The following is a 25,378-nucleotide window of genomic DNA, read 5'->3' on the forward strand; positions in this document are numbered from 1 at the left end:
CTCTATATCTCTTGTCAATAGTATCCAAAAATCTATTGATCTTGAACATGCTCAATGATCTGCCACAGTCCTCTGGGGTAAAAGATTCCGAGTTGCACCACCCTCAGTGAAGAAATTCCTCCTCACCTCAGTGTTAAATGGCCTGTCCCTTATTCTGAGACCGTGTACCCTGGTTCTACACTCACCAGCTGGAGAACCATCCTGTCCACATTTTCCCTGTCATGCCCTGTAAGAATTGTTTCAATGAGATCAGCTCTCATTCTTATGAACGCTAAGAGAATATAGGCCCAGTTTCCTCAATTTCTTCTCACAAGCCAATCCCCCCATCTCGGGGATTAGTCTGGTGAACCACAATGTCTCCAATTTTAGTGCTATCGTCAATCTTAACTTCACCCCTCCAACCCAATGTCTAGATCAGTGGTGGACACAGTGAATAGAGACTGTCCCTGGACAGTGGACACAGGGCAGGATTTACGGCAGCAGGAAATTCCGGTCCTGCGCCGGCGCATGGGTTTCCCAGCGAGGAGGGCAGCTGTCAACGGAAATCCCGTCGACAACGGCGGGACTGGTAGATCCCACTGGCGAGCTGCCTCGCCTGCCGAAAAACACGTGGCGGGGTGGTGGGTAAATCCCGTCCACTATCACCCACCTGCAACCACACTCGAGAAACCTTCCTTCATTCCACTTTCTATTCTTTCACTCCGACCCAGTTTTTAACATCAGATTTCCCATCGTCTCCCCATCTTCATACCCTTCAATTCTCAATACAGTAACCTGGTGTTGTCAGACTTCTTAAAGTCCAACAGGTTTGTTTCAAACACTAGCCTTCGGAGCACTGCTCCTTCCCTCAGGTGAGGAGCAGTGCTCCGAAAGCTAGAGTTTGAAACAAACCTGTTGGACTTTAACCTGGTGTTGTAAGACTTCTTACTGTGCTCACCCCAGTCCAACGCCGGCATCTCCACATCATTCTCAATACAAATAAATCTCCTTCATACTTCTCCCCTCGTTGCCATCGGAATGCTGAGGCACCTATGGGGCGCCTCCCGTGAAAATTCCCCACTGCTAATCAATCCCTCACTTATCTATTTGGCAATAGAAATTGAAATTTTAATGCAAAGATTATTTGAAAAAGTCTGTGAATGACAAGCAGGTGAGAGTTGCTGGCACAGTGGCAGTAAACCGGTTTGCATTATAGTATCTGAAGAGAGCAGCTGTCACAATTTATTGAAACTTTGCTTATTCATTAAATGTTCTTTGCAACAGATCACTATATTTCTCTTTTAATCTAAATATTGTGGAGATTTCCTGAAGGTAGCTTTAGTGTTAGAACATACGGTGCAGAAGGAGGCCATTCGGCCCATCGAGTCTGCACCGACCCACTTCAGCCCTCACTTCCACCCTATCCCCATAACCCCCAAAACCCCTCCTCTTTTTTCCAATTAAGGGGCAATTTAGCATGTTCAATCCACCTACCCTGCACATCTTTGGGTTGTGGGGGCGAAACCCACGCAAACACGGGGAGAATGTACAAACTCCACACGGACAGTGACCCAAAGCCGGGATCGAACCAGGGACCTCGGCGCAGTGAGGCAACAGGGCTAACCCACTGCGCCATGGTGCTGCCCCTCAATAACCCCTCCTAACCTTCTTGTACACGGGGCAATTTAGCATGGCCAATCCACCTAACCTGCACGTCTTTGGACTGTGGGAGGAAACTGGTGCACCTGGAGGAAACCCAGCGGAGGCCCCTGCCTGTTACCTCTTAAGTAACATGCGGGGAGAACATGCAGACTCTGCACAGACAGTGACCCAGCGGGGAATCAAACCTGGGACCCTGGTGCTGTGAAGCCACAGTGCTATCCACTTGTGCCACTGTGCTGCCCGTGTTAACTGAGGAACTGTGGAAATGGAGTCAATGTGCATATTAAGAACGAATAACATCAATGAGTATTAAAATGCAAGTTTGATTTTGCAAATTGGCACAGGAGTGCTCATTTATAGCAGATTACACATATGGATTTTGCTGTACTAACACAAACATTGAAAACATAACTGCATTTTCTGATTACCTACCCTGTAAACTGGTAAATACGTGACAAAGCGCATCACCAGAGCAATGCCGCATAACTGGATTACACATCTACGGCGGACTAATGTTTGAGGCAGAGCAGCCACCAGCTGGTGGCAGTTAAGTGACCAATGGCAGGCATTCCCCAGGATTAAGGGCACAAGGGGCAGTGGCAGCTGCCAGTGAAGGATTCGGAAGTTGGGGTTTCCTCCATTTTGGATTATTCTTCCATTTTGTGTTGGTCAGAACAGACCATCTGTTAATTCAGCTGAACTTCATTTTGGACAAAACATACAAACCAGACATAACCTCAGGAGGCTGGCCCCTCATCTGCTCTGCTCACTCCCAGGAGTAGCTCAGTGCCAAATGACGCTGGTTCCTGCTCATTAAACAGGTGTTGTTCTATTGGCCTTCAGAAATAACTTGTGGCTTGCTGACAGAAACTTCATTAACTTTTGCCTCAGCAACATCTGTCTGGTTGGCCGGTGGAGATAACTTAAAGAGGTAACAGGCAGGGGCCTGTGCTTGAGATAAAAGAACCTGTAGCCTTTGTAGGATAAGTGTTATCCAGATGGCGTAACTGATTGAGGCTTTCATTAAACCAAAAGGCTGGTTATGATACCCACTGATTCAAGGCCCGAGACCAGGCAATCGAAGGACAGACACTTAGCACAGGAGTGTTAATCCGTCAAGGCAGCTGGACTGACCCGCTTTTGCTATCAACAGAAACAGTAATTAGTGGAGGACTGTGATATCAGAGACCTGGGGCGTCATTCTCCGACCCCCCGCCGGGTCAGAGAATGGCCGTTGGCCGCCGTGAATCCCGCCCCCGCCGAAGTCTCCGAAGGGAGAAAAGTCGGCGGGGCGTTAATGGCGCCGCTGCCGCGGAGAATGTCACGGGTCTGCGCAAGGCAGCCAATTTTCGGCCTGCCGATATTCTCCCTTCCGGATGGGCCGAAGTCCCGTCGACGTGATGACCGTTCACGTCGACGTCAATCAAACCTCCTTTTCATCGGCGTGACCCGGTGCTCCAGGCTCACGCCGACCAGCGAGGAGGTGAGTGACGGCCTTGGGGGTTGGCTCTGGGCAGGAAATGGCGTGGCCGCAGACTGATTGCGTGAGGAGAGGTGTGTCTCGGCTTGTGTGTGTGTGCGGCGGGGGGTGGTTAGAGTAGGCTGGGCTCCGGGGGAGTGCCAGGAGGGGGTCCGTGCCGGGGTGGAGGTTGGGGGGGTCCGTGCTGGGGTGGAGGTTGGGGGGGGTCCGTGCTGGGGTGGAGGTTGGGGAGGGGGTCCGTGCCGGGGTGGAGGTTGGGGAGGGGGTCCGTGCCGGGGTGGAGGTTGGGGAGGGGGGGGGGGGGGTCCGTGCTGGGGTGGAGGTTGGGGGGGGGGTCCGTGCCAGGGTGGAGGTTGGGGTCCGTGCTGGGGTGGAGGTTGGGGGGGGGGGGGTCCGTGCTGGGGTGGAGGTTGGGGGGGGTCCGTGCTGGGGTGGAGGTTGGGGAGGGGGTCCGTGCCGGGGTGGAGGTTGGGGAGGGGGTCCGTGCCGGGGTGGAGGTTGGGGAGGGGGGGGGTCCGTGCTGGGGTGGAGGTTGGGGAGGGGGGGGGGGTCCGTGCTGGGGTGGAGGTTGGGGGGGGGGGGTCCGTGCCAGGGTGGAGGTTGGGGTCCGTGCTGGGGTGGAGGTTGGGGGGGGGGTCCGTGCTGGGGTGGAGGTTGGGGGGGGGGGGGGGGGGTCCGTGCTGGGGTGGAGGTTGGGGGGGGGTCCGTGCCGGGGTGGAGGTTGGCGGGGGGGTCCGTGCTGGGGTGGGGTGGAGGTTGGGGGTTGGGGAGGGGCTCCGTGCCGGGGTGGGTGATGGGAGGGCAAATGAGTTGGTCCACCTGGCCAGGTGCCAGCCTCCAACAGTTGGACCCATGCGGTCCATGCCACCTGGCTGGGGGGAGGAGGGGATATGGGCAATGATGACATGTCGTCGTTCCCCTCCCCCCCCACCAGGCCGTCATGTTTTCAGACCATCCAGCGATGTTGGCCGCCGTGGTGGCAGCCGCTCATGTCTATGTTGCCCTGGATGAGGAGGAGGAGGAGGAGCGTGCCAGAGAGGCGGCGCAGGCTGCCGCAGAGGGGCAGGCAGCAGCCGCCCAGGCTGGAGGGACAGGACGAGGAGGACGTCGCGGCCCCACGGCAACGGAGGCACCCGAGGGCGCCCCGTGTGTACCGGCCCCGGCAGTCATACCAGGACCTCACGGACCGGGAATGCAGGAGGAGACTCCGGATGAGCCGGGAAACCGTGGCACACATCTGCCACCTGCTGGCACACCTGTCACCGCATGGCACTGGCGGGGGACACCCTCTCCCCGTGTCCGTCAAGGTTACGGTGGCCCTGAACTTTTATGCAACGGGGTCATTCCAGGCACCGAGTGGGGACCTGTCCGGCATATCGCAGACATCGGTGCATCGGTGCATCCGGGCAGTGACAGATGCCCTTTATGCCATGGCGCACCGCTACATCCGCTTCCCCGTGGACCAGGCCAGCCAAGATGCCCGGGCCGTGGGCTTCTCTGCCGTTGCCGGGTTCCCCATGGTCCAGGGCGCGATCGATGGGATGCACGTCGCCGTGCGGCCACCTGCAGATAACAGGGCCGTGTTCACTAATAGGAAGGGGACCTATTCAATGAACGTACAGTGGTCTGCGACCACCGCATGATGATCCTGCACGTCTGCGCCCGTCACCCAGGCAGTGTACACGACTCATTCGTGTTGTCGCGGTCATCCATCCCCGGCATGTACGAGGGACGCCATCCCCGGCTGAGGGGCTGGTTGCTGGGCGACAGGGGCTACCCATTGCGATCGTGGCTGATGACGCCTATACGGAGGCCACGCAATGAGGCGGAGAACCGTTACAATGATGCCCATGTAGCGACAAGGGGAGTGATCGAGAGGTGCTTTGGCGTGCTGAAGATGCGTTTCAGGTGCCTGGACCTCTCTGGGGGCGCCCTCCAGTATCGGTCAGATAGGGTCGGCCGCATCATTGTGGTGTGCTGCGTCCTGCACAACATAGCCCAGCAGAGGGGCGATGTGCCGCAGGCAGAGGAGGGCGGAGTGGAGGAGCAGCAGGAAGAGGCCCAGTCCTCCCCAGATGAGGGGGATGGGGGCAATAGTCAGGGCAGACGGGATAGACACAGGCGGGTGGCTGTCCACCGTTACCGGCTGGCCCAGCGGGCACGGGACAGACTGATAGACGCCCGCTTCACTGACTAGATGGGCGTGGGAATCGGGTAGTATGGCCACAGACCGCACACCATGACAACAGCCGACCACCCACACCCCCACCCATCCACCCACCCAGCACCCTCACCCCCCTCCCCAACCCCACACACCCAACCTGCACGCACACCACCCCCCCCCCAATTGCCGATCCACCGGCGGCACAACGGGCCGGGCTCACCCAGTTGCGGGTGGACGCGTGTCTATCGCAGGCCATGGAGGATGATGACAACCCGCCTCCGATGAGCTCCTGGCTCTACATCGTTGGACTATGTCTGACCCATGGCCACAGTACCACCATCCACCCGGACCATCCCTGCATGCGGCTGTGACACTGCAGCGCACGGTCCCGTCCTCTGCCCGGGGGATGTTGATGGCGGCCCAGGGGGAAGGGGGCAGACTCACCTGGGGCTGAGGTAAGACCACCCGTCACACACACACTTGCGCTCAACGTACATGACACGCCCGCACACTTTGGACAGAGCACAAAGGCAGCTTCGGTAGGTGTAACATTGACTTTAATAACCAAAGGAGTTCATGCACGTGCCCTAGCCCCTAAAACTCATCTGTGCCCTGCACCTGTGCCAACTTACTCAGTGTCTAATTGTTTGGCCTTACGGGCCCTTTGACTACGTCTACGTGGTTCCCCAGACGGTACAGCAGAACTGGAGGTGGACTCCTGTGATTCCTGCCCTCTGACACTGGATCCCTTTGGCGGCCGTTTCCTGGGGCGTCCTGGCCTAGATGGGCCAGGCTGCGGCCCGGGCGACTGGGATGGCGAGCTGCCAGCCTGTCCTGCCCGTTGCCCACCCGATGCACCTGGGACGGAAGGTGGGGGGGGGGGGTCCGAGGTGTCGCGGTGTACCGGGACCTCCCCTACAGAGGGAGCCGGGACGGACCACACCACCTCCTCCTCCCTCGGGGTGCCCGATGGCCCCCAGGCCTCTACATGGGTGGGGGATGCGAACGGACTGGCCATCCGACGCGCCCCCGACATCTGGCGCTGCCAGTCCTGGAGGCCCGTGCTGGTATCGACAGGGGTCTGCAGGTTTGCAGCCATGGAGCCCAGGGGGTTGTCGAACCCGGTCTGTGACAGTGCGACGCCGGCTCGCACATGGCCACTGGCGCCGATGCCCTCAGCGATGGCCTGCTGAGACTGGGCGATGGCCTGCAGAGACTGGGCGATGGCCTGCAGAGACTGGGCCATGGCCTGCAGAGACTGGGCCATGGCCTGCAGAGACTGGGCCATGGCCTGCAGAGACTGGGCCATGGCCTGCAGAGACTGGGCCATGGCCTGCAGAGACTGGGCCATGGCCTGCAGAGACTGGGCCATGGCCTGCTGAGACTGGGCCATGGCCTGCTGAGACTGGGCCATGGCCTGCTGAGACTGGGCTATGGCGTTGAGCGCCTCTGCCATCTGGCACTGGCACTGGCTCATGGCCTCCTGTGAGAGGGCAGCCATTTCCTGGGCCACAGACGCCGCCTGCACGGAAGGCCCCAGGCCTCGCAAACCGTTCCCCATGTCTGATACCGTCGCACCCATTGCCTCCACCGCGGACGCCACCCGTGCGGTGTCAGCCTGGGTGGCACGCATGACCGGGACCACTCCCAGCTCCTGGACGCGGGTGGACTCCTCCACCTGCGACCGCAGCCGCCGCAAGCCACCCGTCACCCTATTCGCTCTTCTCCGTGTCGGTGGTTGCATCGGATCTATGTGTGGGTGTGGTAACTGCAGGAACCCGGGATCCATCTGGGCGGCAGATGTTCGCTTGGCCTGGGCTGCCCTCCGACCGCCCGGTCCCTCTGCTGCTCCTACCTCCACCTGCTGTACCGGGACGGCTGTGTTGTGCGCACCAGTGAGTGTACCAGACGCCTCATCACTAAAGTGCCCAACCGTGGTGAGTGTTTCTGCGATGGTGGAGGGTGTTGGTGACAGCAGTGGCGTTGTGTCGTGCTCTTCGTCCCACTCTGAGTCCATGGCACTTTGGGGTGGGGGTTCGTCTCCACCCATCCACTCTGAGTCACTGTCCGGTATTTTGTCGTCCCGGGTAGGGCTGTCCCGGGTAGGGCTGTCCCGGGTAGGGCTGTCCCGGGTAGGGCTGTCCCGGGTAGGGCTGTCCCGGGTAGGGCTGTCCCGGGTAGGGCTGTCCCGGGTAGGGCTGTCCCGGGTAGGGCTGTCCTGGCTCGGATGTGACAGGGGCCTGTGGCTGCCCCCCTCATCGCTGGGTGGTCGCTCCCGCACGTGACGGGGGTGTCGTCTCCCTGTTGCTCCAGGTCTCTCCGTCTCCCGTGGTGTGCGAGGGGCATCCTGCAGGCGTCGCATGCTGGAGGGTCCGGGTCTCTCCGTCTCCTGTGGTCTCCAAGGGGTATCCTGCGGGCGGTGTGCATCTGCGGGGATGGGTGCCTGGACGTTTGGTCCTGCGATACACAATGAAGCATGCATGGTTAGACATCAGGCAGTGATCAGGTGATACGGGGGAGGGGGATATAGGGGAGGGGGGATATGGGGACGGGCTGTTGGTGACTCACTTGCTCGTGGGGCCCCGACATCTGCATCAGCAACCTCCCGGTCCTCAGGTCCGCCAGCCAGTTCCAGGGCCCTTTCCTCGTGTACGGTCAGTGGCCTCTCATCAGCGGGCCCTCCTCCAGTCCTCACTTGCTCCCTATTGTTGTGTGCGCGCTTCTCCTGTGGGGGGGGGGGGTGGTGGCAGGGGTAAAAGGCAACAGTGTTAGGCAGGTATATGAATGCACGCCATCGGTTGCGCTTGCATTGCAGAGATTAAGGTTAGGGCTGGATTCACTTGGGGATATGGGGGAGGGGGAATATGAGGGAGGGGGGATATGAGGGAGGGGGGATATGGGGGAGGGGGGATATGGGGGAGGGGGGATATGGGGGAGGGGGGATATGGGGGAGGGGGGATATGGGGGAGGGGGGATATGGGGGAGGGGGGATATGGGGGAGGGGGGATATGGGGGAGGGGGGATATGGGGGAGGGGGGATATGGGGGAGGGGGGATATGGGGGAGGGGGGATATGGGGGAGGGGGGACATGGGGGAGGGGGGACATGGGGGAGGGGGGACATGGGGGAGGGGGGACATGGGGGAGGGGGGACATGGGGGAGGGGGGACATGGGGGAGGGGGGACATGGGGGAGGGGGGACATGGGGGAGGGGGGACATGGGGGAGGGGGGACATGGGGGAGGGGGGACATGGGGGAGGGGAGACATGGGGGAGGGGAGACATGGGGGAGGGGAGACATGGGGGAGGGGAGACATGGGGGAGGGGAGACATGGGGGAGGGGAGACATGGGGAGGGGAGACATGGGGGAGGGGAGACATGGGGGAGGGGAGACATGGGGGATATGGGGGAGGGGGGGGATATGGGGGAGGCTCACCCTGCCTGCTCTGACGAGGTCGTTCACCTTCTTGTGGCACCGGGTGCCTGTCCGTGGTGTTAGGGCCACAGCGGTGACGGCCTCTGCCACTTCCCTCCACAGACGCCGGCTGTGGCGTGGGGCAACTCTGCGGCCGTGCCCGGGATACAGGGCGTCCCTCCTCTGCTCCAACGCTTCCAGGAGCGCCTCCACATCGCGTGACTCGAACCTCGGGGCTGAGCGACGGCTAGCCATCCAGTCGGGTGTTGCGGTCGGGTGTTCCGGTCGGGTGGGGGGGGGGGGGGGGGGGGAGCTGCGCGGCCTTATTAGCCGTCATGCCGTGCAGCGCGTATGACGCTGCACGGCGTGAACCATTGCGCAAGCGCGGATCCCGTCACGTCGCTGCTAGCCCATTTCGGGCCGGAGACTATCGGCCCATTTTTATGACGTGACGCAAGTGGGATTTGCGCCGTTTTTTGCGCCGATCGGCGGACTTTCCGCCGATAACGGAGAATTTCGCCCCTGGAGTCGAAACACAGGTACTTAAACAATGATCTGTCTTAAAAATGTTACAAAGAAGTAATTACTTTCAACTCTGTAATGACTTAAGTTTTAGCTATCATTATTATTTGACACCTCTGTATTAACTAAAACTATTAGGGGTAGCATGGTGGTTAGCACAATTGCTTCACAGCTCCCGGATCCCAGGTTCGATTCCAGCTTGGGTCACTGTCTGTGCGGAGTCTGCACATTCTCCCCGTGTGCGCGTGGGTTTCCTCCGGGTGCTCCGGTTTCCTCCCACAGTCCAAAGATGTGCAGGTTAGGTGGATTGGCCATGCTAAATTGCCCTTAGTGTCCAAAATTGCCCTTAGTGCTGGGTGGAGGTGTGGACTTGGGTAGGGTGCTCTTTCCAAGAGCCGGTGCAGACTTGATGGGCCGAATGACCTCCTTCTGCACTGTAAATTCTATGTAAAAAAACATATGTAGGGAGTGGTATAGAAGGTCACATTATAAACTGTGATTAATGCCATGCATTTATGTTAAGAATTCACTCTGTATAACCTTTATAAATGGTAATCAAGGACACACTTTGTATAACCTCAAGTATAATTCACAACATCGTGGGCCGAAGGGCCTGTACTGTATTGTTCTGTGTTCTATAATTCGTATTATAATCTAATACACTAGATAATACAAAATATTCTGTGAATTAGGAGTGGTGACCATATTATCCTTTGTATTAAAAGTAAAATGGTTCAGTGCAGCTTCTAGGTTGACAATAAGTAGTTAGTTGGGGCCTCATGGCCAGATAGGTGATGAGAGAGAGAGAGAGACTAACTCTGCTTTCATAAGAGTCCAAGCTGCTGGCATTAGCCGTTATCGGAGAAAAGAAATTAGAAGCCAATTCGAAAGGTCACAGACACTCCTCAGGTATTAAGGATAATAGCGTCACCATGGAGATCTTGAGGGTCTTGAATGAATATTACTCGTTAGGGAAGGGCTGGGCTACAGAATAGTGGAAAGAGCAAAGAGGAGTGATAGGACTGTCTAAAAACGTATATAACTTGTGGCCTCGCGTCTGTAAGCAGAAATGAGTTCTGTCTGACTTCTTACATGGAGGTTAAGCTGGACCCATCCCGGCTGTTTTACAATCTTTATTAAATTATATGGACAGAATTCAATGACTGATTCTGGTCTACTTTTTGGAGGCTAACACGAGTAATGCATTCAGAGGCCTAGGATCAACAGACCCCAAGCCAATGGTGAATAAGGACAGGACAGGAGGCTGTGGGTTGGCTGTGGTCACGAGAGGGGGAGGGGGTCGGAAGCAAGGGCAGGGAGAGTGGCTTTCAGCGAGCCTCCCTCCTTCTCAATGCTGGGATCTCTCAACCAGGTACTGAATACTTTGAACAAAAGACACCATTGCCACGCTGTCCCCACCAATTGGGTTTACTTTTTGGGCTCCGTGTGTGGAGACACTTCCAATGGCAGTTGAACGAGGCCCTTAAATGGACGTTAGTTTTCAACTTAAGGATCTCAACTGACCATCAGTTGGGAAGGTTGTCCAATCAGGGCAGAGGCAGGAAGGCAGCAGAGTACCACCTCTTCACCCTCTCTCCTGAAAAGTTTTTTTTGGGGGGGGGGGGGAGATTATTAAATTCTGACCCTAGATCCCAAGCTGATACTGGTCAAACTGCCAAGAGCCGATAAAAGTGTGCGCGCATGTGTAATAAATATTCAATCTTACAGCTCCTTCAATTTTATTTCTATTCCTCCCAGTCCCCTCATGATTCCCCATGGTCGGTTCAACAAGAAAGTAAGGGGGTGTGGGATAGAGGGAAATTTGGCCAATTGGATAAGTAACTGGCTATCACATTGAAGACAGAGAGTGGTGGTGGATGGAAATTTTCAGACTGGAGACCAGTTACCAGCGGTGTACCACAGGGATCAGTGCTGGCTCCTCTGCTATTTGTGATTTTTATCAATGACTTGGAGGAAGGGGCTGAAGGGTGGGTCAGTAAATTTGCTGATGACACCAAGATTGGTGGAGTAGTGAATGAGGTGGAGGGCTGTTGTAGGCTGCAAAGAGACATTGATAGGATGCAGAGCTGGGCCACAAAATGGCAGATGGAGTTTAACCCTGATAAGTGCGAGGGGATTCATTTTGGTTGGAAAAATTTGATTGCGGATTACAGGGTCAACGGCAGGGTTCTGAGGAATGTGGAGGAACAGAGAGATCTTGGGGTTCATGTCCACAGATCTCTGAAGGTTGCCACTCAAGTGGATAGAGCCGTGAAGGCGGCCTATAGCGTGTTAGCGTTTATTAACAGGAGGCTTGAGTTTAAGAGCCGTGGGGTTATGCTGCAACTGTACAGGACCCTGGTGAGACCACATTTGGAGTATTGTGTGCAGTTCTGATCACCTCATTATAGGAATGATGTGCAAGCATTGGAAAGGGTGCAAAGGAGATTTACCAGGATGCTGCCTGGATTGGAGGATAGGTCTTATGAGGAAAGGTTGAGGGAGCTAGGGCTTTTCTCATTGGAGCAAAGGAGGATGAGAGGCGACTTAATAGAGGTTTATAAGATAATGAGGGGGATAGATAGAGTGGACGTTCAGAGACTATTTCCTCGGGTGGATGTAGCCGTTACAAGGGGGCATAACTATAAGGTTCAGGGTGGGAGATATAGGAGGGATGTCCGAGGTAGGTTCTTTACTCAGAGTGGTTAGGGTGTGGAATGGACTGCCTGCTGTGATAGTGGAGTCGGACACTTTAGGAACTTTCAAGCGGTTATTGGATAGGCACATGGATACACCAGAATGACAGGGAGTGGGATAGCTTGATCTTGGTTTCGGACAAAGCTCGGCACAACATCGAGGGCTGAAGGGCCTGTTCTGTGCTGTTCTATGTTCTAACCCGTTATGTTCCTTGTGCCGATATTGTCAGTTATTCACTCGATCCACATACCATCCCTTGGTTTTTCAAAGTCACAATCAAAAACCCCATCAAAGATACTAGGGTAATCCCCATCTCTCTCACACACAGCCGGATACCCACCAGTATTTGCCAATTCATAATCCTTGTTCAATCAGTAGTGGTCAAAAGAATTTGATTTGAGAGGCGCTTCGGGGGGGGGGGGGGGGGGGGGGGGGGGGGAGAGAAACATAGTTGCGTCCCGTTCCCCTCATGAAGAACGTGCGTCCGGGTGCGCAAGCTTGGGCGTCTGGGCCCCCGCACGGCGGGAGAGAACGAAGGGGAGCGACCCGGACTCCCGAGGCGGAGCGGGGCCAGAGACCAGGGCACTCGGGAGCGGCAGCGGAAGCACGAGGGGAGCCCCCCCCCCCCCGGGAGAAGGAGAGGAGGCCGCAAGGGACCGGTGTGGTAAGCTGCAGCCTGGGGGGAGGAAAGGTGCTTGGGAGGAGCCATGGGCCGGAGACCAGGAAGCGACCGGAGAGAGTCGCGCCGCCCCCCCGAACGGAGACAGCACATCGGAGTGCGGGCCTGTGAGCCCCCCCCCCCACCCCCCACAAGCACAGCGGAACGCAAGCGGCAGAGGGGCAGAGGACAGAGGAGGAGCGGCAGCCTGAGCCAAAGCGGGGTCCGAGCCAGCAACGAAGCCCGACCCCCCCGCCAAAGCAGACATAGAGGCCGCAGTACAGACAGCAAATGGCCAAGGCCCTGGCGGAGGTGCAGCTCGCCCTGCGCAGAGCAGCGAATAAACTGGAAGCCCAGGAGTTGAAACTGGAAACCCAAAAGGCGACCATTAAGGAGCTGGAGAGGGCTGTGACTGACATGAGCGACCGGATCACAGCCCTGGAGAAAGAGGTGGCGAGACTGGGCACAACGCAGGGGAGCCTGAAGGGCAGGGTTAACGGCCAGGAAAACCACTCAAGACAACAAAATGTCAGGATAGTGGGCCTACCAGAGGGGATCGAGGGTAGAAAAGCCACGGCCTACGTGGCCGAGATGCTGGGCAACTTAGTGGGGAGGGAAACTTTCCCCAACCCACCAGAAATGGACTGAGCGCACTGGTCGCTGCGCCCGAAACCCAGGGCGGGGGAACACCAGAGGGCAGTTATAGCCAAACTGCACCGGTACAAAGACAGGGAAACAATCCTGCGCTGGGCCAGGCAAAACAGAACTTGCAGATGGGAAGGACACCTCATTAGAGTGACGAGGACATTGGGGCAGACCTCGCCAGGAGACGGGCCGAATTCAACAGAGCAAAAGCAGCACTTCACAGGAACAATGTGCGCTTTGGTATGCTGTACCTAGCGAAACTCTTGGTCACATACCAGGAGAGTATTTCTTTACAGCCCCCGCCGACGCAAACAAATTTATCGAAGAACACGGGCTGGAAAACCAACAGCGAGGGTAGAAACACAGGGCCCCTGGTAAGGGGCAACAACACGCCAATGGGGAAGGGGGGGCCTGACATTGCCTCAGCCCCCCACCCCCAACATGGCAAGTGCACCCTGAACAAAAAGCAAACCGCTACCCAATGAACCGACATCGGTGGGAAACCAGGCCCCAGCACAAGGGTATGAGAGTAGCGGAGAAGGGTGAGCAAACAGGGGGAGCGCAGGGTAGGGTGGGGGAAGAGTGGGCAAAAAAAACGCAGAGGCTGGGCAGGGGAGAAGCGAAACAGTAACTCCCTAGAGGGGGGTCACCGCGCTAGCAAGAAAGCTAGCACCAGGGACATGCAAAAAAAGTGCCCAGTGAAAAGATCCAGAGTCCTCAACCACCTAAGAAACATGAAGGCAGACATAATCTTCCTTCAAGAGACGCACCTGAGAGAGCAGGACCGACTGCGGGTAAGAAAGGGCTGGGTGGGACAGACCTACCATTCCTGTTATGGGACAAGGGTGGCAATACTGATCAGCAAATGGACGATGTTTAGGGCGACAAAGACGGTTACGAACCCAGGGGGACGGTACGTCATGGTTAGCGGGAAACTGGATGGGGCACCGGTAATACTAGTTAACATGTACGCGCCCAACTGGGACGACCCGAGCTTCATCAAGAAGACCATGGCAGAAATCCCTGACATAGAGATGCACCGGCTAATCATGGGGGACGGACGGACTTCCAACTGTGTACAGGACCCAACGACTGACAGATCGGAAAACCTCAAACATGGCAAGGGAACTCGGTCACTTTATGGAACAGATGGGAGCGGTGGACCCCTTGAGGTTCACCCGCCCAGGGGAGGAGGAGTTTTCCTTCTTCTCCCCAGTACACAACGTATACACCAGAATTGACTTCTTTGTGGTGGGGAAAATGGTGCTTCCGGGGATAGACAGAGAGGAATACTCCGCGATTGTGATATCAGACCAAGCTCCACACTACATGGACGTGAGGATGGAAACGGGCAGGGCCCAACGCTCCACATGGAGGTTGGACATCGCCCTACTAGCTGACAAGGCCTTCAACGAGAAGATATGACGGGCCATAGCAGAATACACGGAGAACAATCAGAACGGGGAGGTCTCACCCTCCACGTTCTGAGAAGCGCTAAAGGCCGTACTAAGAGGGGAAATCATCGCTTTCAAAGCACGAAGAGAGAGGGAGGAAAGGGCGGCTAGGCAGCAGCCGATTGACTCCATACTGGAGGTAGACCATAAATACTCCGAGGCCCCGACCGTAGAGCTCCTGGCGGAAAGGAAAGAGTTACAAAGGCACTTTGATCTGCTCTCCACCAGGAAAGCAGTGCTTCAACTCCGCCAAGCACGTGGGACCCTATACGAACACAGAGACAAAGCCAGCTGCCTGCTGGCACACCAGCTAAGAAAGCAGGCAGCCACCAGAGAAATTGCACAAATCAGGGATACTAGAGGCACACTACAAACAGAGCCAGAAAAGATCAACAAGACATTCAGGGCCTTTTACCAAAGGCTGTAGACCTCAGAGCCCCCAATGGGGAGTCCGGGATGAAACGGTTCCTTGATGGACTGGACATTCCAGACGTGGGGGAGGGCAGAAAATGGGGCCTGGAAGCACCACTAGCACTGGGAGAGATCATGGACAGCATAAGCTCCATGCAGGCGGGAAAAGCGCCGGGACCAGACGGATTCCCGGCGGACTTCTACAAAAAAAACTTGCAACATCACTGGCCCCACACCTGCGGGAGATGTTCACAGACTCGCTAGCTAGGGGCACACTGTCACCCACGCTAGTACAGGCCTATATCTCGCTGATACCTAAGAAAGATAAAGACCCAACAGAATGTGGGTCATACAGACCCATCTCACTGCTGAACGCAGATGCCAAAATACTGGCCAAGATTCTAGCCAAAAGGCTAGAAGACTATGTACCTGAGGTGGTCGCAGAAGACCAGACGGGCTTTGTCAAAGGTAGACAGCTTACCGCCAACATCAGGCGCCTGCTGAACGTGAGTGACCCCGTCCGGGGAGAGAACACCAGAGGTGATCGTCTCCCTAGAAGCAGAAAAAGCCTTCGACAGAGTCAAATGGAAATACCTCAGAGGTACTGGAGCGGTTCGGGCTTGGAACGGGATTCACCGAGTAAAACTCCGATACAACGTTTCCATGGCGAACGTACGGACAAACAACACCAACTCCCGATACTCCCAGCTGCACAGGGGCACCAAACAAGGATGCCCACTGTCCCCGCTGCTGTTCGCCCTAGCGATTGAGCCACTAGCAATTGCACTCAGAGCAGCAAAAAGCTGGAGGATGATCCGAAGGGGCGGCAGAGAGCACAGGGTCTCACTCTATGCAGATGACCTGCTCCTCTACATTTCGGAACCACAAAGCAGCATGGACGGAATCATCGCGCTCCTGAAAGAGTTTGGCGCCTTCTCGGGATACAAACTCAACATGAGCAAAAGCGAGATCTTCCCGGTACACCCGCAAGTAGGTGGGGCAGCCCTAACGGGACTGCCGTTTAAACAAGCCCGACACAAATTCCGCTACCTGGGGATCCAAATAGCCCACGACTGGAAAGGGGTCCACAAATGGAACCTCACCAGTCTGATGGAGGAAGTAAAAAAGGACCTGAAAAGATGGAGCACACTCCCACTCTCCCTTGCGGGGGGAGTCCAGATGATTAGAGCCATCCCGATCTACATCCCCAAGGCCTTTTTCAAAACATTAGACAAACTAATCGTGGCGTTCGTATTGGGGCGGGCGGGGGGGGGGGGCAAACTCCAGCAGCCCGGTGGTGATATCCACCCTCCAGTCCTGGAACCAGCTACGGTAGCAATTTGGCCTCACCAAAATGTCGGACAAAGCTCCCATCTGGAACAACCATAGGTTCACACCAGCACTGATCGACGCCACCTTCAAAAGGTGGAGACAGGACGAGGGGACACTGACAGTCAGGGACCTATACACGGACGGCAGGGTCGCGACACTGGACGAACTGAGGGAGAAATTCCAGCTAGCCAGGGGGAACGAGCTACGGTATCTGCAGCTCAGAAACATCCTACGAAAGGAGACAAGGACCTACCCACAACCGCCACGACCGACATTACTGGAAGATTATTGGACGCAAGCAAATTAGAGAGAAGAAACTGTAGCGACATGTACGACCGACTGGTAGAAGGGGCCGACACCGTACTGGACGCAACAAGAAGGAAATGGGAGGAGGACCTGGGGATCGAGATAGGGTGGGGACTCTGGAGCGACGCACTGCATAGGGTCAACTCCACCTCCACCTGCGCGAGGCTCAGCCTGACGCAACTAAAAGTGGTACATAGAGCCCACTTAACAAGAACCCGTATGAGTAGGTTCTTCCCGGAGGTGGAGGATAGATGTGAACGGTGCCAAGGTGGCCCGGCCAACCACGCCCACATGTTCTGGTCTTGCCCCAAACTTGTGGAGTATTGGACTGCCTTCTTCGAGGCAATGTCCAAAGTGGTGGGGGTGAGGGTGGAGCCAAGCCCGAAAGTGGCGGTCTTCGGGGTTTCAGACCAGCCAGATCTATTTCTGGGGAGGAGGGCAGACGCCCTTGCCTTTGCCTCCCTGATTGCCCGACGTCGAATCCTGTTCGGCTGGCGGTCAGCAGCACCTCCTAAAGCTGCAGACAGGCTGTCCGACCTCCTGGAATCCCTCCAAATGGAGAAAATTAAATTCGCCATCCGAGGGTCAGATGACGGCTTCCACAGAACGTGGGAGCCATTCAACCAATTGTTCCGGGACTTGTTTGTGGCCAACAGACAAGCAGAAGAATAGCCAGGAACCAGGAGAAAGCAGCCAAAGCATGAGAGGGGGAGATAGACCGGGCCCGGGGGGGGGGGGGGGGGGGGGGGGTGCAGCTCATTCTAAGAGGAAGGAAAAACGAACCCGGGGAGAGGAGGAAAGGAACGGAAAGGCGAACCACAAAGGGGGGGGGGGGGGGGTGGAAGAGACAGGGACCAATAGAGGAGAGCCAGGGAAACAAATGCATTTTGGAAGGTCTAATGCAGGTAGGGAATATACAGTGAATGGTAGAACCCTCAAGAGTATTGAAAGTCAAAGAGATCTAAGAATACAGGTCCACAGGTCATTGAAAGGGGCAACACAGGTGGAGAAGGTAGTCAAGAAGGCATACGGCATGCTTGCCTTCATTGGCCGGGGCATTGAGTATAAGAATTGGCAAGTCATGTTGCAGCTGTATAGAACCTTAGTTAGGCCACTTTTGGGAGTATAGTGTTCAATTCTGGTCGCCACACTACCAGAAGGATATGGAGGCTTTAGAGAGGGTGCAGAAGAGATTTACCAGAATGTTGCCTGGTATGGAGGGCATTAGCTATGAGGAGCGGTTGAATAAACTCGGTTTGTTCTCACTGGAACGAAGGAGGTTGAGGGGAGATCTGATAGAGGTATACAAAATTATGAGGGGCATAGAGAGTGGATAGTCAGAGGCTTTTCCCCAGGGGAGAGGGGTCAATTACTAGGGGGCATAGGTCGATAGTGACATTTAAGGGGCATCTTGACAAATACATGAATAGGATGGGAATAGAGGGATACGGACCCAGGAAGTGTAGAAGATTGTAGTTTAGTCGGGCAGCATGGTCGGCACGGGCTTGGAGGGCCGAAGGGCCTGTTCCTGTGCTGTACATTTCTTTGTTCTTTGGAAGTGGGGGGGATAGAGGGAGAGGGGAGGGGAGGCAGGGAAACGTTAACCAACCTGACATCCACAGGAACAGAGAAAAAGGAGAACACAGGCGAAGGAAGGGAGGGCCGGATGAAGCGGCAGTGTGCACGAGAAGACAACGGCGGCAAAATCCGACCGGGAGAAGAGAGGGGCAACACCGGCACCAGACCCACTCGAGGATTGCCCTCCGGAAGTGCTCGCCGGCACGAACGGATGCCTACTTACATATATAGATATATCATATCCAGTGTACATAACGGCAAAATATACTCTGTTCAAAAATCCAATAAAAAACATTTATAAAAAAAAAAAACCCATCAAAAATGATCTGCTCCCTCTAACTGCTGTCCAATGTCTAAACGTGTGGTTGCCTCCTGGATGTGTGCTCACCTACTGCCCCCGTTTGAATCGCTTCTGTTTGCCCAGAGCACCAACTACTACAAGTCACTGCTGATATCTGCTGTCACTGCAACCCAGATGCATCATCGTTCCCTGACTTCTCTGCAGCACCAGACATTGTCAATCAGTGTCATCCTTCCCCATGGTTTATCTAAGTGGGACTGCCTTTCTATGGTTCCTTTCTTACAATGCAATGAACACATTTCCAGCAATGGCTTCTCCTACAACTCTTAAGCAAATACCACAGAGTCCCCAGAGAACCATTCTTCATCCCTTCAATTAATCCTTAAACACAGGTTAGCTTCCGTGTGGTTTCCCAGTTGTACCTCTTCACTACATTTCCCTTGACCTCAATTATCTCCATGCAGCCAGACTGCCTGAAACGAAGTCATCCTATGGTCTATCCACTATTAGGATACTTACTTTAAACTGTGCAATATTGTCACAATAGTCCCTAGTTTAAATCACACTACCACCAAAATCCTATCCATACTTTCATCATTTCTAAACTGGAGCACTTCAATTGTGCTAGTTTCCTCCAAACGGCACGGTGGCTAACACTGCTGCCTCGCAGTGCCAGGAATTCAGGTTCAATTCTGGCCTTGGGTGACTGTGTGGAGTTTACACTTTCTCCCAGTGACTGCATGGGGTTCCTCCCAGTGCTCCGTATCCCATCTCTTATCAATAGACCTTTCTATGCTGAAGTCCCTTCTTGCCCTCTGCCTGATGTAACAGCCTTTGATGCCTTCCTTTAAAAGTCTCTCAAAATATATCACTTTGACCTAGCATTTCGTCAACAGGAGTACCCTCCCATTAAGGATCTTTTTCTACATGTAAAATGGCTAGAAACAGTCTTCCAAATCGAAGTGCTAGCTGCTTTTAAAGTTTTATGCATTCTTTTGTTTGACCACAGGTTTTCAAACTAGGATCTAAAAAAGAAGTTCCCAATGGTCAGATTTGGTTTTCCAGAAATGCTGAACAGTCAGAGGGATCCTAAGTTTTTGAAACGTTAATGATTTATTAATCGATTATTTCCATTCTATACTTGTAATGCAAACAGGGATTCTCTGCATTGGCAGTGGCAGCTTCTTTTGGATAACCAAAGCTCGTCTTTCAAAGTTAGAGCAGGGGTTCATGATTTTATATAATTTATATGCAGGTTGATCCGTGAGAGTGTACATTCTTCATGGTGGAAACACAATGGGTTAAGCAGAACACAGCAACAAATATTGCCTGAGTAATAGACAACTGCATGTTAATTACTGTGTGGATATTATTTTGATTGCATACACATAGCTTTCTTAACAGTTGTTCACATTATTTGTTGGTAAACGCCACATGACTTGACATGCTGGCCTTCGAGACATTATTAGTAGCTGAAGTTAGATCAAGACCGAACCTATTGAAGAAAGTTGTAGCTAATATGAAGCTTGACCTTCAACTCTCTTCCGTTTTACATTTGAAGCAAAAAAAAAAAAAAAAAAAAAAAAAAAAAATCACAGCTCTCTTTCTCCTGAAACTTTAAAGATAATCCAAACAAAAGTGAAGTCTCAAATAACACACAATGCTATCTTGCTAGTTTTCTACAGCTCACCATTGTTAAGCAAAAGACCTCCGGCAATGTCATACCGTAAAGATAATTAACATTTGCCTATGTAAGGGATAAATAAGATGCATGTGTAGACAACCTGCACCAGCAGATTTTCCTCATTAATTTCCTTTTCTCCTCAGAGCTTTGATTTCTTGTGGAAACTCTATTGTACCACACTAGCGCTTATTATTCACCTGTCCATCAATAGTAAATATCAGGAGGCTTATTGATTCTGGCACACCGCACAACCAAGCTGGTTCCTTAATCAATAAATCACTTCTAACAGGAGTAACTCGAGTTCTGAAGCAGAAACCTTGGCAGATTTCTCCTCTCTTAGCCAGGGCTAATTATATTACTCCAACTGCTGAGATAAGCTTGTTCAGCACAGGACATAGATCAATATTTAAACCTTCCTGGTTTCCAAAGTTACCAAGATGAGCCATTCAGGTACTCATTCATATAATTTCTCATAGAAAGTGAGACATTTCTGCCACATCTCTTGTAACCAAACACTTCCAGCAAGTGCCTTGGTGTCCACCAGATATTCTGCTTTAAATCCCTGACAGTAAGAAGCTGAGGAGCAGTGTCATGGTCACAAAGAAGGCAGGGCTTACTGTAGAGGTTTGGCGGTGGAATTGCAAAACCACTCTCGAGATTTGTTTGGGTTAGAGGCAATAAAGAGGATGGGCAACGCAGAGACGGAGGAGCCGAGAAATAGTTTTGCACCAGTAAGAGGGTGAAACCTGTTGAAAGGATCGATATCTGTGCTGGAAGAAGTAGATTGGAGGCTCTCCTGATTTTGGGTCTCATTTAACATCAGCCTGACAAACTGTTGAGCTGCCAGACATTTGTCTCCAGGCAGCACATCAGTGAGGAACTTTTGAATTTGAGGTTGTCAATTGTGGCTGCAGAGTACTTCTGCGCCTTCTGTCTCCACGTTTGGAGAACTATTTTGAGAAATGCACTTTGTCAGTGGTGTGTTTCAATGGTCGCCACAGTCCCAGATGACCATAGGCTGCTTTCCCCAGTGAGGCAGAAGAGATGACTGGTGGTGATTTAACCCGAGGATCACCACACCTCAGGCGAGAGACAAGGTTGAGAAGGCGGGGCCTTTATTAATAACTTCAGCCGGTATGGGAATAAAACCTGCACGGTTGGCACTGCACTGCATCACGAACCAGCTGTCCAGCCAACTCAGCTAAACGGTCCCCACACAGACAGCTGGTTAGGCAACACAGACCAGGGGCGAGATTCTCCGACCCCCCGCCGGGTCGGAGAATCGCCGGGGGCTGGCGTGAATCCCGAATTCTCCGGCACCGGATATTCGGCAGGGGCGGGAATCGCGCCGCGCCGGTTGGCGGTGCCCCCCCCCCCCACCCCCGGATTCTCCGCCGCTAAAATGCCTGTCCCGCCGGCGTAGATTAAACCATCTACCTTACCGGCGGGACAAGGCGGCACGGGCGCAGGACGATCTGGCCCCGGGGGGTGCCCCCACGGTGGCATGGCCCGCGATCAGGGCCCACCGATCCGCGGGCGGGCCTATGCCGTGGGGACACTCTTTCCCTTCCGCCTTCGCCACGGTCTCCACCATGGCGGAGGCGGAAGAGACTCCCTCCACTGCGCATGCGCGGGAATGCCGTCAGTGGCCGCTAATGCCGTCAGGAACTGCATTCTCAGTGTGACAGACAATGGTTTCAGTCTTCCCAATATTCAGCTGGGGACATATTTGCTGATCAAGTACAGAATGTCAGACAAGCAGTGACAAATTAGGGACAATGGAGGGTCGGGGGGGGGGGGGTGTTTAGTTGTACGAAAATACTAGAGAAGCTGGGATTGTTCTCCTTAGTGCAGGGAAGATCAAGGAGAGATTTGGCAGAAATGTTCCAAATTATGGATGGCTTTGAAGAGTAAATAAGGAGAAACTATAGCAACTGGCAGGAGGGTTAGTAACCACAGGCTACAGATTTAGGTAATTGCTAAAAGATAAAAATTCAGGGTAATGGGGCAAGACCAGAATGCGACTAATTGGACAGCTCTTTCAAAGAGATGGCACAGGCATGAACTGAATGACTTTCTTCTGTCCTCCATGATTCTACGTTACTTCAAATTTGATGCAAAGGGAAATACTAAAGAGTCCCTTTAGTGTCAATGTGCCCATTCAAATGCATCTTTATAATATACATGTGTACATTTGGATGAACAAACACATCACCTTGAAGGACACTGGTGCATTTGTTGTTGGGAAGTTCAGTGGTTTTAGTAGTGAATTTCTGCCTTTTGTTCTTCAAAAAACAGACGATTTTCAATACGTTAAAACGTTTCAGCTAAGTTTTGTACTTTAACCAATATTCACGAACATTCACATCACAAAACTAGGTTTGCAAAGTTTCCCAAAAAGCCAAGAGTGCAAACATCTCATCAACGGGCTGGTTTAGCACACTGGGCTAAATCGCTGGCTTTTAAAGCAGACCAAGGCAGGCCAGCAGCACGGTTCAATTCCCGTACCAGCCTCCCCGAACAGGCGGCAGAATGTGGTGACTAGGGGCTTTTCACAGTAACTTAATTGAAGCCTACTCGTGACAATAAGCAATTTTCATTTCATTTCTCAACGGCGTTAATAATATCCAAATTATTTAAATGTGTAAGAGATCTTTTTTTTTTTTTAAATAAACTTACGCTCGCTTTTCCTCATTAATACTGTCCAGCTTCCCTCCAATAAAGATACGCAATTTACAGCCACACCATTTTTTTCGTGTAGTTAACAGATAGGGAATGAGAATAGTCAAACCTATTGAAGAAGAGATGATATTGGGGGTTAATAATTGACAAGTTGAATTTTAAAGCAACATTATGAAAAAAAAAAAAAAACTTGTATTGATTGAATAAAGAAAGACGGAAATAGTTTTAGATTCCATGGATAACATTAGAATTACACATGGGACCCAATAGGTATTGCCAATACCCAACAGGAACTCTTTTAACCTTTATATAATCGAAATATTTTTAATCATCCAACTAGAAATCTCAGTTTGAAAATAGTACCCAACTGAGGCAAGATACGAACATTGAATCAAAGCTCAATCACTGGACAGAATGTAATTCCCTTCCATGTGGCACATTAGGAATTGGGGAAAGAGGGATTTAATCAGGTGGGAGAATGGCGGAGGGCGACTCCGCCACTTTCCCAACTCCACCATGATTAGGGAAGGCCCGGGCAACAACTGAAGTCCTTAAGTCGGCAATTATCCTGCCACTGAGTGGCAGGCGGGGGAAACGCCATGCAGGGAGCAGGGTAAAACCCTGGCATCTTTACTTGCAAACCTGGGAAGGGAGGCGAGGGGGCACTCTGCTCGAGAGACCTGTCATCGAGAAAGGAGGGACTGCCAAAAATCAACTCCCTCCTCAAACCCCTCCCACCACAATCAATCACCTGTGCTGGAATCTCGCTTCGGTCTGAAGCCTCAGGTGGGTGTGGTATCGGCAGCAGCCAGCACTGCCAAGTACAGACTGCTGCCAGCCTCCAATTGGTTGGCAGCTCTCAGAAAGCGGGGCTTCCTGATCCTGGGAATGGCCCAACACTGGCTTATCAACTGCAAGATTGGCACTTAATTCAGCGGGGCTTTCTTAAAAGCGTCACAGGGCACCCACCTTGGATCCCATGGCACGATTTGAGGGGAGCAGGGAAATTTTCCCAGTATCCTGGCCAATATTTCTCCCTTAATCACCAGATGATCTGGTAATTTATTTCATTTAAATTTGTGGACGGTTGATGTGTGCAAACGGCGACTGCACTTCAAAAGTACTTCATTGCAAAATGCTTCGAGTCATCCGGAGGCCATACAGTAATACAAAAGCTTGTATTATCAATTTGCAAATCTAATGAACACCTCATAGAATGTTACATTCACAGGCATTAAAATTAGACATTTTTGGAAAATAATAGGCTTCATACCTCCATCATCAAACAGCCACCACACATCTATTGTGCCTTTCCCCTGATTTTTTTGGAACTGAGTACTAGCTTCCAGTAGGTGTTGATTGAAATCTGCAGCATGAACGGTGCTGATTTTAAAGTCTGAAAATAAAAGAGAAGTAATTGTATTTGTGCAGCCAAAATAATTAGCTGCCAAGGAAGTGCTGCAATCTGACAGTAGTTTAGGTTACTGAATTTTTAAAAAGTCTTTAATGATAGTTCCGATACATCAAAAGTGTACTAGGGCAAGATTTCTATCTACCCATCTATCCCAACCATAACACCATCCCAAATCTCAGAGACTAAGGTCATTGATATGTTAGTGCCCTCAATATATCGAGGCGTGTGATGTTCCATATGTGCCCTAGTTTCAATCTCTTGTCCTAGTTTGACTTTTTAAACCTTGTAGTGATGTGTTTTCTATACCATTTAAAAAAATATATAAACCAAGTTGCTTCAGAACTAAATCTTTCTCGCTTCCCTAAGTCTTGTGATGTTGGGGAACTCTCTAGATCCAAGCTAAAAAGCTGAAAGAGTCAACATGCACTGGTGTACATTTCAACCATTCTATTGTTCGGCATCATAAAAGCACGTCTCCATGATGAACATTGATTTTTGAAGGCAACCTCATTGATTATGTCGACTTGAGTTTTGACATGCTGTCAGGTGGAGCACCTTAACTGTTCCCAAGTTGGAGGCAGCTGCAATTTTATGACTTTTAAAAAAAAACTTGACAGATGTGCTGCAGAAGCAAATGGGAACCCGCTGCAGTTAGTTGGTCAATGACCTCTAAAATAACCTGCTCCTTATGGCTCCACAATGCAATGCAAGTATATCATTAGAGTCCTGGGGCGAAATTCTCCGGAAACGGCGCGATGTCCACCGACTGGCGCCCAAAACGGCGCAAATCGGACGGACATCGCGCCGCCCCAAAGGTGCGGAATGCTCCGCATCTTTGGGGGCCGAGCCCCAACATTGAGGGGCTAGGTCGGCGGCAGACGAATTTCCGCCCCGCCAGCTGGCGGAAAAGGCCTTTGGTGCCCCGCCAGCTGGCGCAGAAATGACATCTCCGGGCGGCGCATGCGCGGGAGCGTCAGCGGCCGCTGACGGCATTCCC

At 53.1% G+C, this 25,378-nt stretch overlaps 1 protein-coding gene across 6 annotated transcripts in view; it reads right to left on the bottom strand.

The window, feature by feature from the left end:
• slc12a1 (solute carrier family 12 member 1) overlaps positions 1–25,378 on the bottom strand; it is a 180,336-nt gene that overhangs the window by 9,475 nt on the left and 145,483 nt on the right. For all 6 annotated transcript variants that reach the window (XM_072493016.1, XM_072493015.1, XM_072493012.1 and 3 more), the window contains 2 exons: positions 24,241–24,363; positions 22,965–23,076 (listed from right to left, as the gene is read on the bottom strand). In XM_072493016.1, the coding sequence (XP_072349117.1) occupies positions 22,965–23,076; positions 24,241–24,363 (235 nt within the window). The remainder of the gene's footprint in view (positions 1–22,964; positions 23,077–24,240; positions 24,364–25,378) is intronic.

Source organism: Scyliorhinus torazame, chromosome 30 (assembly GCF_047496885.1).
Source record: "Scyliorhinus torazame isolate Kashiwa2021f chromosome 30, sScyTor2.1, whole genome shotgun sequence".
Classification (NCBI taxonomy): domain Eukaryota; kingdom Metazoa; phylum Chordata; class Chondrichthyes; order Carcharhiniformes; family Scyliorhinidae; genus Scyliorhinus; species Scyliorhinus torazame.